General features: G+C 32.6%; 1 protein-coding gene across 1 annotated transcript; it reads right to left on the bottom strand.

The window, feature by feature from the left end:
• Positions 1 to 1,862: 1,862 nt before the first annotated feature.
• LOC148194809 (uncharacterized) lies at positions 1,863 to 12,834 on the bottom strand. The gene is made up of 13 exons (XM_088097865.1): positions 12,434 to 12,834; positions 10,242 to 10,351; positions 10,045 to 10,155; positions 8,606 to 8,663; positions 6,860 to 6,949; positions 5,529 to 5,623; positions 5,281 to 5,334; positions 4,895 to 5,032; positions 4,585 to 4,642; positions 4,334 to 4,448; positions 2,941 to 3,010; positions 2,427 to 2,498; positions 1,863 to 2,300 (listed from the first exon to the last, which is right to left on the bottom strand). Exons 1-13 carry the CDS (start codon positions 12,597 to 12,599, stop codon positions 2,184 to 2,186), a joined length of 1,254 nt encoding a protein of 417 aa, XP_087953991.1. The 5' UTR covers positions 12,600 to 12,834; the 3' UTR covers positions 1,863 to 2,183.
• Positions 12,835 to 14,093: the final 1,259 nt, after the last annotated feature.

Genomic DNA, 14,093 nt, shown 5'->3' with positions numbered 1-14,093 from the left:
GGAATACTTTAGTGTTTCGAAGATGAATTCAGAATATATATATATATATATATATATATATATATATATATATATATATATATATATATTTATTGTAATCTAGTTTTAAAGGCATTCTTTGAAAGTATGAATTAATTAATGATATGGTTTTTGACTAAATAGATACCACTTAATATAATATACTATTCTGATTAAGTTTGGAAAATTTTTTCATAAAGACTTTGAAAAAAAATTTAAAGAGCAAAATAAATTACACAAAAAAAATTGAATTATGCATAAACTAATTGTAAAAATTCTCTTACATACTTACTTTTTATGATTTTTAATTTTTAACTTGTATATAAATTAATTTTAACTTAAAATATAACTATATTTTAAAATAAGTTTCAATTTTTTTAATTATGATTTAATTATATAAAATATTAAAATTGGTTTGTTATACTATATTAGCAAAATTGAGTTGATTTAATATTAAATATCAAATTTGCAAGTCACACAAATACCTTAATGGAATAACAAATACCAGGTTTGGATGAAAGTGAGAGTCAATGCTAGTATTGCAGCCAAAAAGGCAACCATAGCCCAAGGAGTATTAAAATGAGTATTGTAACCTTCAGCCAACCATGTCTTCCATTTAGTTGTGCAGTGTTTTTCAATTTGCTGCTTAATGGCTATAATTTCTTGCTGAAAGCCACAACATTAGTGGAGACGAAGACATTATCACAGTATACTTTAGTCGGTAAATCATTACCCAATTCATTGAAAAGATTGGCCAAGTCTTCCTCACTAAGCAAGTCTTGAAACACTCCACTTATTCTGAGCTCCTTCACATCTTCAGCAGTGTCAATAAGTGAATCCATAAAGGAAAAGAATGAGCAACATTCATATTCGTAACAAACATCTGGACACATTTCATATTTATCAGAAGATTGGCCAAAAAACTTTCAGTTATTTATATATAATAATAATTTAATAAATAATGACTCTTACAATATATGTACTATTTTTCACATAAAATCAAAATTAGTTTCTATTTCAAAACATAAAAAAGGAAAATTTAATGAAATTTTTTTCACTGAACATTTTTGTTTCAAATGATAATAGAATAATTATTCATAAGTCATGAAATTCAATAGCAATAATATTGAAGTTCATATTTGTAAATAGATAAATAGATAGAGACTTTCCTAACATCAATTTTAAGATAATCCTTTTTTAGAATAAGATAATAATTAGTTATAACATGTAAAGTACTAGAAAACATACTAACTTATATTTTAGTTGTAACAGGTTAGCAAAACTGTGCTTTTTTTAAGTGTACATTAGTGATTACGAGACTTTTTCAGCTGTAGGTAGATATTTTTATTCCACTCTTCTAATTTTGTTCACTTTGAAGTGGCATGATATGAAAAATAGGTTTCAACTCATAATCATAGCTTTGTTATTGTTCCTTTAGAGTGATTAAATTTTGTTGTTTTTCAGTAACCTGATGAAGCCTAATAAATTCATTCAACTAATGCTATAGCATATTAATCAAATTGTTAGTCGAAAGTATCCCAAATGGTGGCAGAGGAGAATGTTTTAGAACTGCGAAATTGCCATTTATGATATGAACACACTCAAATTCCTATATATTCAAAACTGCGCTTTCACATTGCCTTACACAGCCTCCTAATGCCTTTATTCTTTCATTTCACCGATTCTTGCTTAGCTTTTGAGCTTCCTCAAAGAAACTCTTCTGCTAAAGAATGTGAAGCTATTACTTCTTCAGTGGACCGTTTGACATTACAAGAAAGTTGATAAGTTTCTAAGCATTTCATTATCATCCCCTTCATTTTTCTTGCCGAGATAAAGAAATTAAAAAAAGATGAAGCATTTGCGAGATGGACTTTGATACAACAACAAACAAGATTTTTACAAAACTTTCTGTTAAAAGCATCGGAAACAAACAGAAGAATCTTCAAGCTATCATATTCAACAGATGTAAAAGCTTGATGGACAACAGAAAGCCAAATGTAACACTTTCCTCTCAAGTTTCTCCTTTTCCTATTATCAGATTGTGAGCCACCAGAATTCACATGTATAAATGTACCAACCAACCAATCTATTTACTCAATGAATATAGCATCCAACACCAACAGCCAGAAGACAAGAAGAACTCAAATAATTCAGTAGTGGCCTTTTCAGGGTTTATGTTGAGCATATATTGACGTACGAACAGCTTGTTGAGGAGTCAAAGCTTTTCCATTTACAAGTACTTGTTCGTAGAAATCCAGGCGTATAGACTTGAACTGGTAATGCTTTTGTAAAACACACATAAAAGCAAGGTAAATCCTTAATCAGAATGCATTGTTCTATATTACAAACACATGGAGGAATACGCAAATCATGGCATTAAATAAATAACATCTTTAAAGAAAGCGTACCTTCTCATTCCACGAGAAATCAACATCACGAAAATAAGGATCAAGCATTGTTAGTTGATCTCCTTCTTTAATCTGGATGATAAGGACTCAATTATAACTAATCAATTGATAAAGCATGGCAATAGGAAAAAAAAAAACAATCAACCAGACCAAACTATTATTCAGATAATAAGTACTCACGTAAATAAGAGAAGAGAGGACGAATAAAACAATAATCAATAATTATATCAGAACCAGTAAAGCTGCACACTTCATTGTCAATGATCATTTGGTCATTTCTTTTATCCCTTTTAATGTCAATGGTTATCAAACATCTCAACACGACGATTTTTCATGGACACTCCCTAAAGGAACGAAGTCCATATGCTTACTAGACGAAATCTTACTAGACATGAGAAACAAGGAAGTATGCAACTGGTTTGCCACCCTTGAAATATATGGTAGAACAATTAATTTCTACTTCAGAAAAAGAAAATAGGAGAAATCGAAATAAAAGTTCAGCAGCAGTTCTTACCACATCAGTACGTACACCATAAATCGAGACAACAAAGCAGGAATGATTTGAATCACAAAGCAAATAGTATCTGCGCAATGACAAGAAGATATCTGGTTCCAATCAACAATTCCCAAGACATTTTAACATAAATGGTAAGAAAATATGTTCTTTTTCTGGAAAAATACAGTAATCTTCACACTACAATGTGGACAGTAAAAACATGTTATTAACATGGGTGAAAGTTGACACAGAGAACAATTCGTGGGAAATCTTTATGGAAAGAGAACTATCAACAAATAGCCATTAAGGTCTCGGTTGGTTATTCCTTTCACTACCCACAGGTATTTTGCTTTAAAACAAAATCATACGAATTTTCTAGTGAATTGTTCTTGTATGCCCCAATTTACTATGTCATTTATGAAATGAAAATTCAAAATTTATCGTCTTTTTATCTAAAATTTTATCCTGCTTAAACATAAGACAGAATAAATATTAACAATCATATATTATTAGGGAAAATACATTTGAACAAATAACTTCAAGAAGAACCAGGAAAAGATTTATTTGGGTAAAACTAAAATTGTGGTTCCGTATTTTCTATTTAGACCCTATAAAGTTTTTCTTAGAAAATTGAATTTTAAACTTACAAATCTTTTCAGAATAATGTACACCATTATAGCACTGTCCATGGTTAACTACATGCTGCTCGGTTAATTAAGTGCTTCTCTACTTTTTTATCTTCTCGTGTACCTTTAGTGCTCTCTAAGAGGTACTCAATTCCTTGGAGTAGTGCTATACTTTATCAAGTAGGTGCTAACTTAGATGCTCTATTTTTACTCTAAAATGTCCAATAAAGACAATAGGGATTATTTTGAAAATGCCTCTAAATGTACAAGTATATTTGTTTCAAGTCTTACAAAATTGTTGGCAGGATGCGAGTATGGGAATGTAACATTCTGATGTTTGGTGCAAATTATAAGAAATTATTCTCAAGCTGACTCATTCTAAGGAATGTATATTACACATATTTTCCTTTTTCATAGTCCCATGTGTAAGGGTGGGGATCTTATATTTCCATGTGAATGGAAGTTATTTTATAAAACAGAGTGACTCAAATAATCAACCCGTTTTCCAAGTAGGGTCTAGTGAAATTTTCCCTCCTTGCCCCCATTGTATCATAAAACGATTTGTAAACCTTCATCTTATTTTACCTTTTCTAATATTTTTATATTTAGCAAAATAAATTTAAAAACATTACAGTGAATGACAAATATTAACCAAACATTTCGATATTCAGTTATATTAACCTCAGGAATGTCATTCCTGGGTATATAATGAAGCTTTTCAAAGGATCTGTTTATGGAAAAGACATTATATAGTTAAAGATGCTTTTCAGGAGTAGAGGACTTACAGGGGAGCAACACCTTCAGTCCTAATAAAGAAAAAAACTTTCCCCTCCACTGCAAGAGCTCTATTTGGACCCTCTGATAAAAGGTCTATGGTAACTCTTCTGTATGGCGATTTCACTTGCACCAAAAAGTAGGCATGAGTCAAGTCAGTAATCAGTATAGTGAAGAGATTTAAAGGTTTATTACAAGCAGAGGCCGAGTAGAATTAAAGATGGACCACAAACTGAACCCAAGCTCACAGAAAAGTGCTTACAATCAACAGCAACCAATGACGAAGCCAAAGATGTCATTCGCTTAGCTCTTACATGTCCCTGTGCATAATAAAACTATTTATAAACCAGCAGCTTCTAATATGTTGATTACAACCTGTTAGAAAAATTGCTGGTATGTGGGGAGAGGAGTAGAATGGACTTTAATGTTTCTTGAAGTTACCAGCTTTTATCATGAAAAGAATCCTCCATGCATGAATATCAAGCCACAGAAAAAACCTATGAATAATGCTTCAACAAATTACTAGCTTAAATTACCACTACATAGCCAAAGGAAAATTTTCATTTCATTACCTTCAAAAGATTGTCCACCTTGTCAAGTAAACTGACTATCTTCTGAACCTCCTCTGCAGCATTGAGACCTGGATCCTTTAAAGCAGCAGCCTCAAATCCACTAAGGGCCCTCTGGTAGTTCTCAAGATATTTGTTAACCTGTAAGAAATTATTAAGAGAAACACGAAAAAGCAATATTCAATGCACTATTTATGCCCAGTAAATGTAGTTGCCACTGTGGCTATTATATAACTGGGGTCTAAATATTACTTTTTGTATTAAGGTGGAACTGATACGACAGTAAAAATACAGGAGAAAAGTAAGGTGGCGTATTCAACGTCAAACTCTTCTTTAATGAATACTAGAATACAATGAAACACAGAATAAGGATCAAAGATTCCACGTACTGTAGCACTATTAAAATATAAATCTGGATTGGACTTCATTCTTTCATCTTTCTCCTGGTACATATTAACGAAACATTAGGTCTTCGATTCCAATTTGTAAATGATAATACTATTCACCAATAAATATTACGTACAATAATAATCTCCAAGTAGAAATGAGTATAACAAAAGTGACCAGAAGTAAGATATATTTCTACCGTATGCACATTATAAATTTCTATTTATAAATCTTCCCTCTTCATACTCACAGCATTTTGATATGCTTTTAAAGAATGTAAAAGTTTGGTATGATCCCAAGCTCCAGTGACAAAAAAACTTGTAAGGCAAGCATTTCCAAGATTATCTGCCAAGCAGAATAGATGATATTAAAAGATCAGAGATTGCATCTTATGTCAGAACAAACAAGACTTGGACCAAAAGAGAGAGATACTGAAAATTTAAAGTTGCTCGATTTCCCACATGTATTCTATTTAGTTATAAACACTTCTTAAGGACACCACTGATAGTATCTTAGGACAGATAGCACAAAGAAAATTGGTTTCTTATACTTGGGTTGAGATCAGAGAAAAGGATATGCAGGAACTGTGTTCTCTGACTGATTCATGCTGTAAAAGGGACTCACGAATACACAGATACAAGATAGGCTAAAGATAAGGAAAATATTAATTTATTATTCTATATAGCTAATATCCTAAAATTGGCTATTAAGAAAAATACTAGAGGTGATAAAACAGGTCAGTCTGCCCTGTCCTACCCTTGCATGCTAATACCGGATCAGGACAAACTGCCCTACCAGCTACTGGTGGACTAAAGATATGGTCCACCTTAGGGACAACTTCGTGAGCCAATAGGCTGTTCCATCAAAAAGCAAAAAACAAAACAAAAGAAACAGAAAAAAAGGAAAGTTTCTTATTTCATAAAATAATCTAAATAGACAAAATTTAGTTAAAGGACCTAATATTGATTTTTATTAGGACTGAAAACTTAAAGCAAATATATATATATATATATATATATATATATATATATATATATATATATATATTAGTTGGAACCCCAAGCTTAAACACTTAATAACATCTACATTTAAAAAAAAAAATACAAATAAAGAGCCGGCCAGACCAACCTGCTGTAGTCCACCAGGTTAGCCGGGGGTGGGTTAAGTCACCTAGCCTATCGGATCCACCCCATTTTTGCAATCTATAATAAATACAAATTGTATTTTCAAAATCTAACCATATAACAGAATCTGAGCCATATCTCAACACTAATATTCGATTTCAATTATCTCTGTTCATTTAAGGAAACAGTGTTAGAGAGAAACCATGTGTATCTAATATGTGCACTGCTCCACTGTTTACAGTGTAACTTATTTTCATCAATTAAAAATGAAGGGGTTATTCCGTAAATAACTTACAGCCTAATCACTAGCAACTTTACACCAATCACCAATTCATCATAATTAGAGCTGACTGTATGTTTACAGATAAATCTACTGGAGAATAGACCAAATAGCTTTCAGTAATCAGATGTTTTTTTTTTTAAAAATGTCATGGTAATAGCTTATATGAGAGCTTACACCAAGAGTTCCCATCCTTGACATCCAAAGTGATTGCTTCCTTGGCATGTTGAATGCTTTCCTCAACCAGTTCTGCTTGATTCTCCACACCTGAGTTCATAGAAAGCACAATAATAAATCTCAGTGTTAGACAGTTTTCTATTAAGAAATCTAGAACCATACCACAAAAGCCAGTCAATTGTAGTTGGAAAGGCCGAAGCCATATAAGGCACACAATATAATCACATGTTCCAATGTGGGACATAAGTCCTATAAATCTTGCAATGATCCTAAACATCCCAGCACATTTTGTAGCCTCAGGACCCATGCAGGCTGTTTGTGCACTAGCCCTGGACCCCAGGCAAACATTGCAATGTGTTAGTGTCACTTCCCACGTTGCTCATTTGCAGCTGAGAGGCAAGGTGGAGTTTAAGTTTCGATGCCAGTTTATCAGAAGCATTGGACAATCACACAATAAACGCCAACTGTAGTAGCTGGAGAATACAAAGTCCTATAAACACACGAAATAATCTCATACTTCAAATGCAAGAGATCGATTAGATCCCAATATTTCCCATTCTTGTTTTAATCCACAAAAATACAAAAAAGGCCCCTATGATATTAATTTGGCAACAAATAAAAGAAATGAAAAGGTTAAATACATGAATATATATAACTATCATAGTTCATTTACAAATTAGAATACCCTTTCTCTCTGCACATTCGCCTCTTTCCTTCATTCGTACCAGCCCCACTTTTCCTCCACCCTTGCACTGTCATCCCCAACTTTTCATGTATATGCATCCAAGCATGTATACAAAAATTTTAGAGCTTCATAATACACAATAGGTTTGTTTCTGACTTGTGTTTTTGTTTAAATACGTAACATAGAGCAACTCCTATGAAGTTGCGCATGTTCTTAAATTTAAGCAACTTGGGAATACCATTGGGGCAAATGAATTCATACAGAAGTTGCTTACAAACAAAACTAACAGCTACTGTTCCTTAACCATAAAAAAAATTCCCAAGTTAAAATGGGGGTTCTTCTGCAAGTAGATTAAATAAAATGACAACCACTACAAATAAGTTGAGAAGTCAAGTTCTTTACTATCACTGGCGTAAATTTAGTGAGCATTCTTAAATCCCAGGTGGGGATAAGATACCTAGTAAAAGAGTTAAAAATCCAAATTGAGTTCTTGCATTGAAGATACCCTTAGGTAATTAAATGCTCAAGAATCAATGCAACCCAGAACCTCAGGCGTCACTATCATGTTAATATAACCACATCTGAGACCACTAAATAAAAAAATTTCTTACAGTTACAAGCAATCATAACATGTTGTTCCACTAGGAGGAAATAGTCCACAGTTTCCCCAATTCTAACATCATGAAGGGTTTTAAGCCTATTTTTAAGGAAAATCAAATATTTTTTCTGACTGCATGTGTCTATCATAAAAAATGCATTAAAATTAATGACTCTTGAAAATCATGAGAGACTGAGCATCGCCACCACAACAATAGCCTCATACCATTATGTGAGATCAGCTATACAGATCATGTGATGCTTTGGACTTCGTAAAAGTAGAAAACCATGCCAATCAGTATAATTACGACAAAAGTCAACACAGGACGAATGTGGATTCATAAGGCTCTTTCATTTTATATACACAAGTGCGAAAAATCAAGTTACAATGACTGAACAAATTAGGAGTTAGTAAAAAGGAAAAATGATCTTCAAAAGAATAGAAATGTAAACGTATCCCTTACCTTGAGACATTTTTCTTTTAAGCATCGATAGTTGACAAAGAATCTTTTTGTTAGGACCCTGCAGAGACAACAAATACCTATTGTCATTCATCATGTCTCTAAATGGAATATGAAGTAGAGCAAATTAAAAATGAGACTTGCGAGAAAACGTTTATGGCCTATTGGCCTCCAGTAAATTTCCCTTATTTGTATTAAAAAATAATAGTCTTTCCCCATAAGCGCATCAACTACAGATGCATATCTAATACCAGGAAAACAAGAACCAAACTATCATGTTAAGAAATTACCATGATTTCAAAGAGATGCAATACTTTAACTCTCAAGGAACAGGCTAGCCACAGTGCAAGTGTGAAATGATTTTAAAGCATTTAAAAAAAGGGCATAGAAAACAATTCCGCTTGTTGCTAGACCATTATCCAAGTCATTCTAACAAATAAAAAAATATTCACAGTTTAGTGTCACCGAAGCTCCAATTATATCGAAGATTCAAAATCGGGTAACATTGTTAAAAACAGATATACAAATACAAATTAATATAGGTTCATTTAATCGAAGCCTTCTTTGATACATGTGTGTTCTATTCCTTAATTTATTAACAGGCATTATTAAAATGTTCTAGTAATATATGGATGTTCTAGTAAAATGTTAAGAAGGCTTTGAATTGGATTGGATTTCCAGGAAAAAGAAAAATCATTCATCATGTTTTTTCATTCACTCAAGTTTCACACTTTGAACTTCATTAGTAGCAATCCAAATTTTTCATCAGTAACACTGTTAGCACATTATTCTTCAGTTTTTCTATACAATTTTGAACATGTAATTTAATATTTCTTTTTAAAATATATATTTCTAAAATGTATACAATTGCTACCCGTGCAAATGAATATATGCTTGTTATCCGCACAAAAATTTACAGGATATATTGATCATTAAATGAAATAAGCAGACTATAATTTGCACACTGCTGACAGGAATAGAGTGGAGATAAAATATATTCCTTGAAATAGATCAATATTCAGATTCAAGAATATCTCTTTTGCCACCTGTTTGGAAATGGAAAATGCCTCACTATTTAGTTCCAACATTTCACAAAGGAGAAGGGAATATTGAATTTCATTATTTTCATTTCTTATAAAAAAAAATTATTTCAAATTAGCGGAAAGAATACATAGGAGGAATAGGTAATATATAACATCCCCGTTAACAAGGAGACAAAAACAAAAACAGAGGAAACAAACAAAACTAAGTTCGTATAAGAACTCCATTCTTTTGTAAACATAATGATTTGAAGGAAACTTATTAAATTATAATGAACAAGTTCCAGCCCGTCACTTATTATTAGGGTGTATGAAATCTCTAGCTCTGCAACCAATTGTAAATATTATAAAAAGGCTACAGTAGTATCAATCGTGGAAGTCAACAAAATATACTCTTGATACCTTGTCTAATGCAAGACTGAGGCAGTTCTTTGCAGCAGTTAAATCTCCTTTTTTCCAAATGCAATTTCCTAAACATAGCCAAGCATCTGCAAGAGATGGGTTTAACTTGACCTGGCCCATGTAAGAGTACATTACAATCATTTAAACATCAACAAAAAGACACTAAATCAAAGAAGCTAAAATTCAATCTTGCTTACAGCTTTTGATAGATGATCCTCAGCTTCTTTCCTATAGTCAGGAAATACATCCAACATCTTACCCCTAAGATATTCAAATGTTGCACGTTGTGTAGGTGATCTTCTTTGTTCTGGGAAATGCAACAAATTTTATTAACAAACTTTATCAGAAATAAGCAGAAGCATTGTTCAAAAGCAAAAAAAGTGGAAGATGTCATCCTATTTTCTAAGTGAGTCTGGGCAGAAAAAAATATGAAAAATATTCAATAGGAACATTATAACAGTTTCTCTGCAAGCATATTTTTTCATATACTATAAAGCATCACAGCATTACCAACACTTATGGAGGAATATACGAGGAACAAAAAAGACCTACAAATGTTTTTTATTTATTTGGAGAAAAAAGCGTAGAGAGATTCTATGGACAGTATAACAAAAGAAAGGCATCAAGACAAGATTGCTCAATTTAAGCCACTCTGAGAAATTTGGAGTTTCAACTGCGCAAAAGGTAAACATACAGAAGATTTTCCTATAACCATAGCGTGCACCAACGACCTACTTTGAGTCCTTATCTTTTGATCTTGGCTTGGGGCATATTCACGGTACATATTCAAGAATTAGTGATACGGTGCATGCTTTTTGAAGTCTACCATGATAAAGTCTTAGTGGGAGAGTTGGGACAAGATGTAAATGGAAAGTTAGAGATATGAAAATTGGAGACAAGCCTTGGCTGGAAACACATGGATTTTCCTAAGTACATGTATGACAAAGTATAAGGATTTAATCGAGGGATACAACACAGTAACTCTGGTAATTGTTGAAAACATATAGTACCACAAATAGCATGGTTTAAGTACCTTCAGCCCATCCTACAAAATATCAGAGGGACAGAGAGTGACCTCTACCATGAGAACCAAGCAGGGTGGATGAAATGGAGGATTGTTTCATGGGTGATATGTGGTAAAAAGTAGCACTCTAAGCTTAAAGGAAAAAATTACCGCATAGAAGACCTGTAATGCTACATGGGATAGCATGTTGGACTTTAAAGAGCCAACAAGAAAGTAAGATTACATTGAAAAAATAAGAATGTCACAATGGATGAGTGGATACACAAAAATATGATAGCATTAGGAAATGGTGAGTAGCCCCTATTGCAAAAAAGTTGGCAGAGTGATATACCTTAGATGGTTTGGGCATGTGAGGAGAAGACCCATAAAAGAACCACCATGGAGGGCTAACTAGATAGAAGATAGTTCAATAGTCAAAGGAAGACAGAAACCAAAGAAAACTGTAGTTCAAAATCATTAAGAGGGATTCAGAGGTAAATAATTTTTATCTACTCAACAATAAAAGACAGAAATTTATGGCATCATATGATCCTCCTAGCAAACCAACTTAAAGGGAAATGACTTAAATTGTTGTTATAAAGCATCAGACTATAGATATTTAGAAACAACTCTTGCTAGTTGAGGCTGATCAGTCTCAACTAGTTGAATTTATGTTAGACACTGGGGCTTTCTTCACGTAAGACTATGCCATCCCCATGATGATATCCTTTCTTTCGGTAGTGATATCCTTTCATATAAAATAAAAGTTCACATATTTAGGGTGGTGTAATGATCACTAAGGCTAATGTCATTACCATACCTTCTAAAATTGAAAAAAAAAAAAACACAATTCTAAAACACATCCTTTACATTAAAAAAGAAAAGAAAAATGTTCTTGATTTCCAACATGCGTGTAATGTTGCCCTTCTATTACAACGTACCATATGTTTGTACACAGACTTACTTTCGAAAAATGCTTGGTTTAACACAAATACAGGTAATTTGTGCATCTGATGACCCATAGAAAAAAAAAAGTGTTAAACAATTGTCCACTGAATAGACTTTGTCAACTGAATGCTTCTATCGGACATGTCTACCTAAAAGACTGGTTGCAATCATCCCCAAACGGGGAGGGAGGGAAGACTAATTTCATTTCACACATTATTAGCAAAGCAAAATAGAAGTCATGAAAAACCTGAATTTCAAATCTTCAACCAGAATCCCAGAAAAGCAAAAAAAAAACAACAAAACAAAGCTCCCGCGTTACAACGGTTGAGTATGAAGTATAAACCAAACGGGTTGTTGAAGGAGCATGGGAGAAGGATACCCTTTGTTGAAAAGCGGTAAAAGGAAACGTTTTTATGTGTAGATTGGAAAGAAACTGACCTGGGGGAATGGAATCTAGGAGATTAAGAGCGAGATCGGATTCGTGTTGCAACTTGGAGATTCTGTCATCGGGGTTGGGTGGAAAATAAGTGTCTCGAAGATGGTAAAGATCTTCTGCTGCTCTTGCAGCTCTAGAAAACGGTTCTTCTTCCTTGGGATTGCTCATATTCACACACTCCTTCACTCACTCACTCGCTGAGGAAGAATAAGAAGAAGAAAGAAGAAGGTGACAAAGATGACTGCAATTGCAAAATGCACCTCTGACTACTATATTATTATTATTATTATTACTCATTCATATCCCAAAAACTAACAACAAATTCTGTTATCTTACAAAAATTTAACAAAAATTGAAACTTGCCAAAACAAAATACATCACTCATTTCCCCTTTCCCTGCCCTAATGCCATTTTCCAATTTAATCATTTGAGTGACCGTTACATTTCGATTCTAACTAAATCCAGCGCACATGGCCAATTATTTTAAACAGAACAGAGTATAAATAATGTCTTGCATGTGAATGAATTTTTGATAAACGATTACAACTGCTATTTTAAGTTTGAATATAGGCAAATACGGTTTATATAAAAAAGATTATTGTTACTACTGAGGGCGGGCAACCGATCGGAAAGGTTTGGACAATGCAGAGTTGGTGGAAGCAAGACTAATATGTCTGATCGGGTGTCCCAGCCTAATATGTCCGATCGGATCTCTTAAGCACAATATGTCGGATTGGGGAGATGTATAAAACTGTGGACTGGAGACAACAGTTGAATACTCATGAATGTGTAGTTAATGAAGTAACCGTCATTGTCGAGTATTTAAAGTGTGCATTGAAAGCCATTAAAAGGTAAATTAATGGGTAATATTCTCTGAAATCATATAAATAGCAGTCAAAGGAGAAGGTAAACTCTCTGTTATTTGATAATTATATAGACTTGCAAAAGTCCATTCTGACTTGAGCGTCCCGGTCCCATTCAGCAGAAACAAGTATAAAACACTATTTTATTTAATTAAAAAATTATTTAGTACTAAGATCATTTAAAATATAAAGACATAAGTATTTTCATATATTTTATCTTTTAGAACATTTATTTTATAATATGTGTTTTAGTGTTGATTTGAAATATTATTTTGTTTGAGAATAAATAACATTAACAATGATGGTATGATAATAAAGGGAACCACAGGCATTTCACTTCGTCTTAATTTAACACGTTAAGTTAGTATTTTTTATTTATCAATCTGTTTTGATCTATTAATGGAATAAAAAATGAAGCAGGATGAACTATCCATTGTCCTCTTTTTTTAATTATAAATTAAAGTAAAAAACAATTTAAATTCTTTTATTGCATTATTTAAAGAATGCAAATTTGAATACTATAAATTAAATCACTAACTAACCCTTGTTGCATTATATTATATTATGAATTCTAATTACTGTTATAAAAATGAGTTAGAATTCGCGGTTCAAATCGGTCTCGTATGGATTTGAGTCGGGTTAGATTTAAAAAAATGTAATTCTTTTATACAGATTAATTTTTAACCCGATTAATTTAGAACATGGCTCACCTGGCTTAGTGAAGTGAGTTAGCTCGCCAACCCACTTAGTTTAGTTTAATTATTTATTACTATGTGTTTCAATATTATTAGTTAATACT

The sequence above is a fragment of the Vigna umbellata genome, chromosome 8 (assembly GCF_029865625.1).
Source record: "Vigna umbellata cultivar VRB3 chromosome 8, Vumbellata_1.0, whole genome shotgun sequence".
NCBI lineage: Eukaryota > Viridiplantae > Streptophyta > Magnoliopsida > Fabales > Fabaceae > Vigna > Vigna umbellata.
Note: the sequence above shows the minus strand (reverse complement) of the source record. Positions and strands in the feature narration are given on the sequence as shown.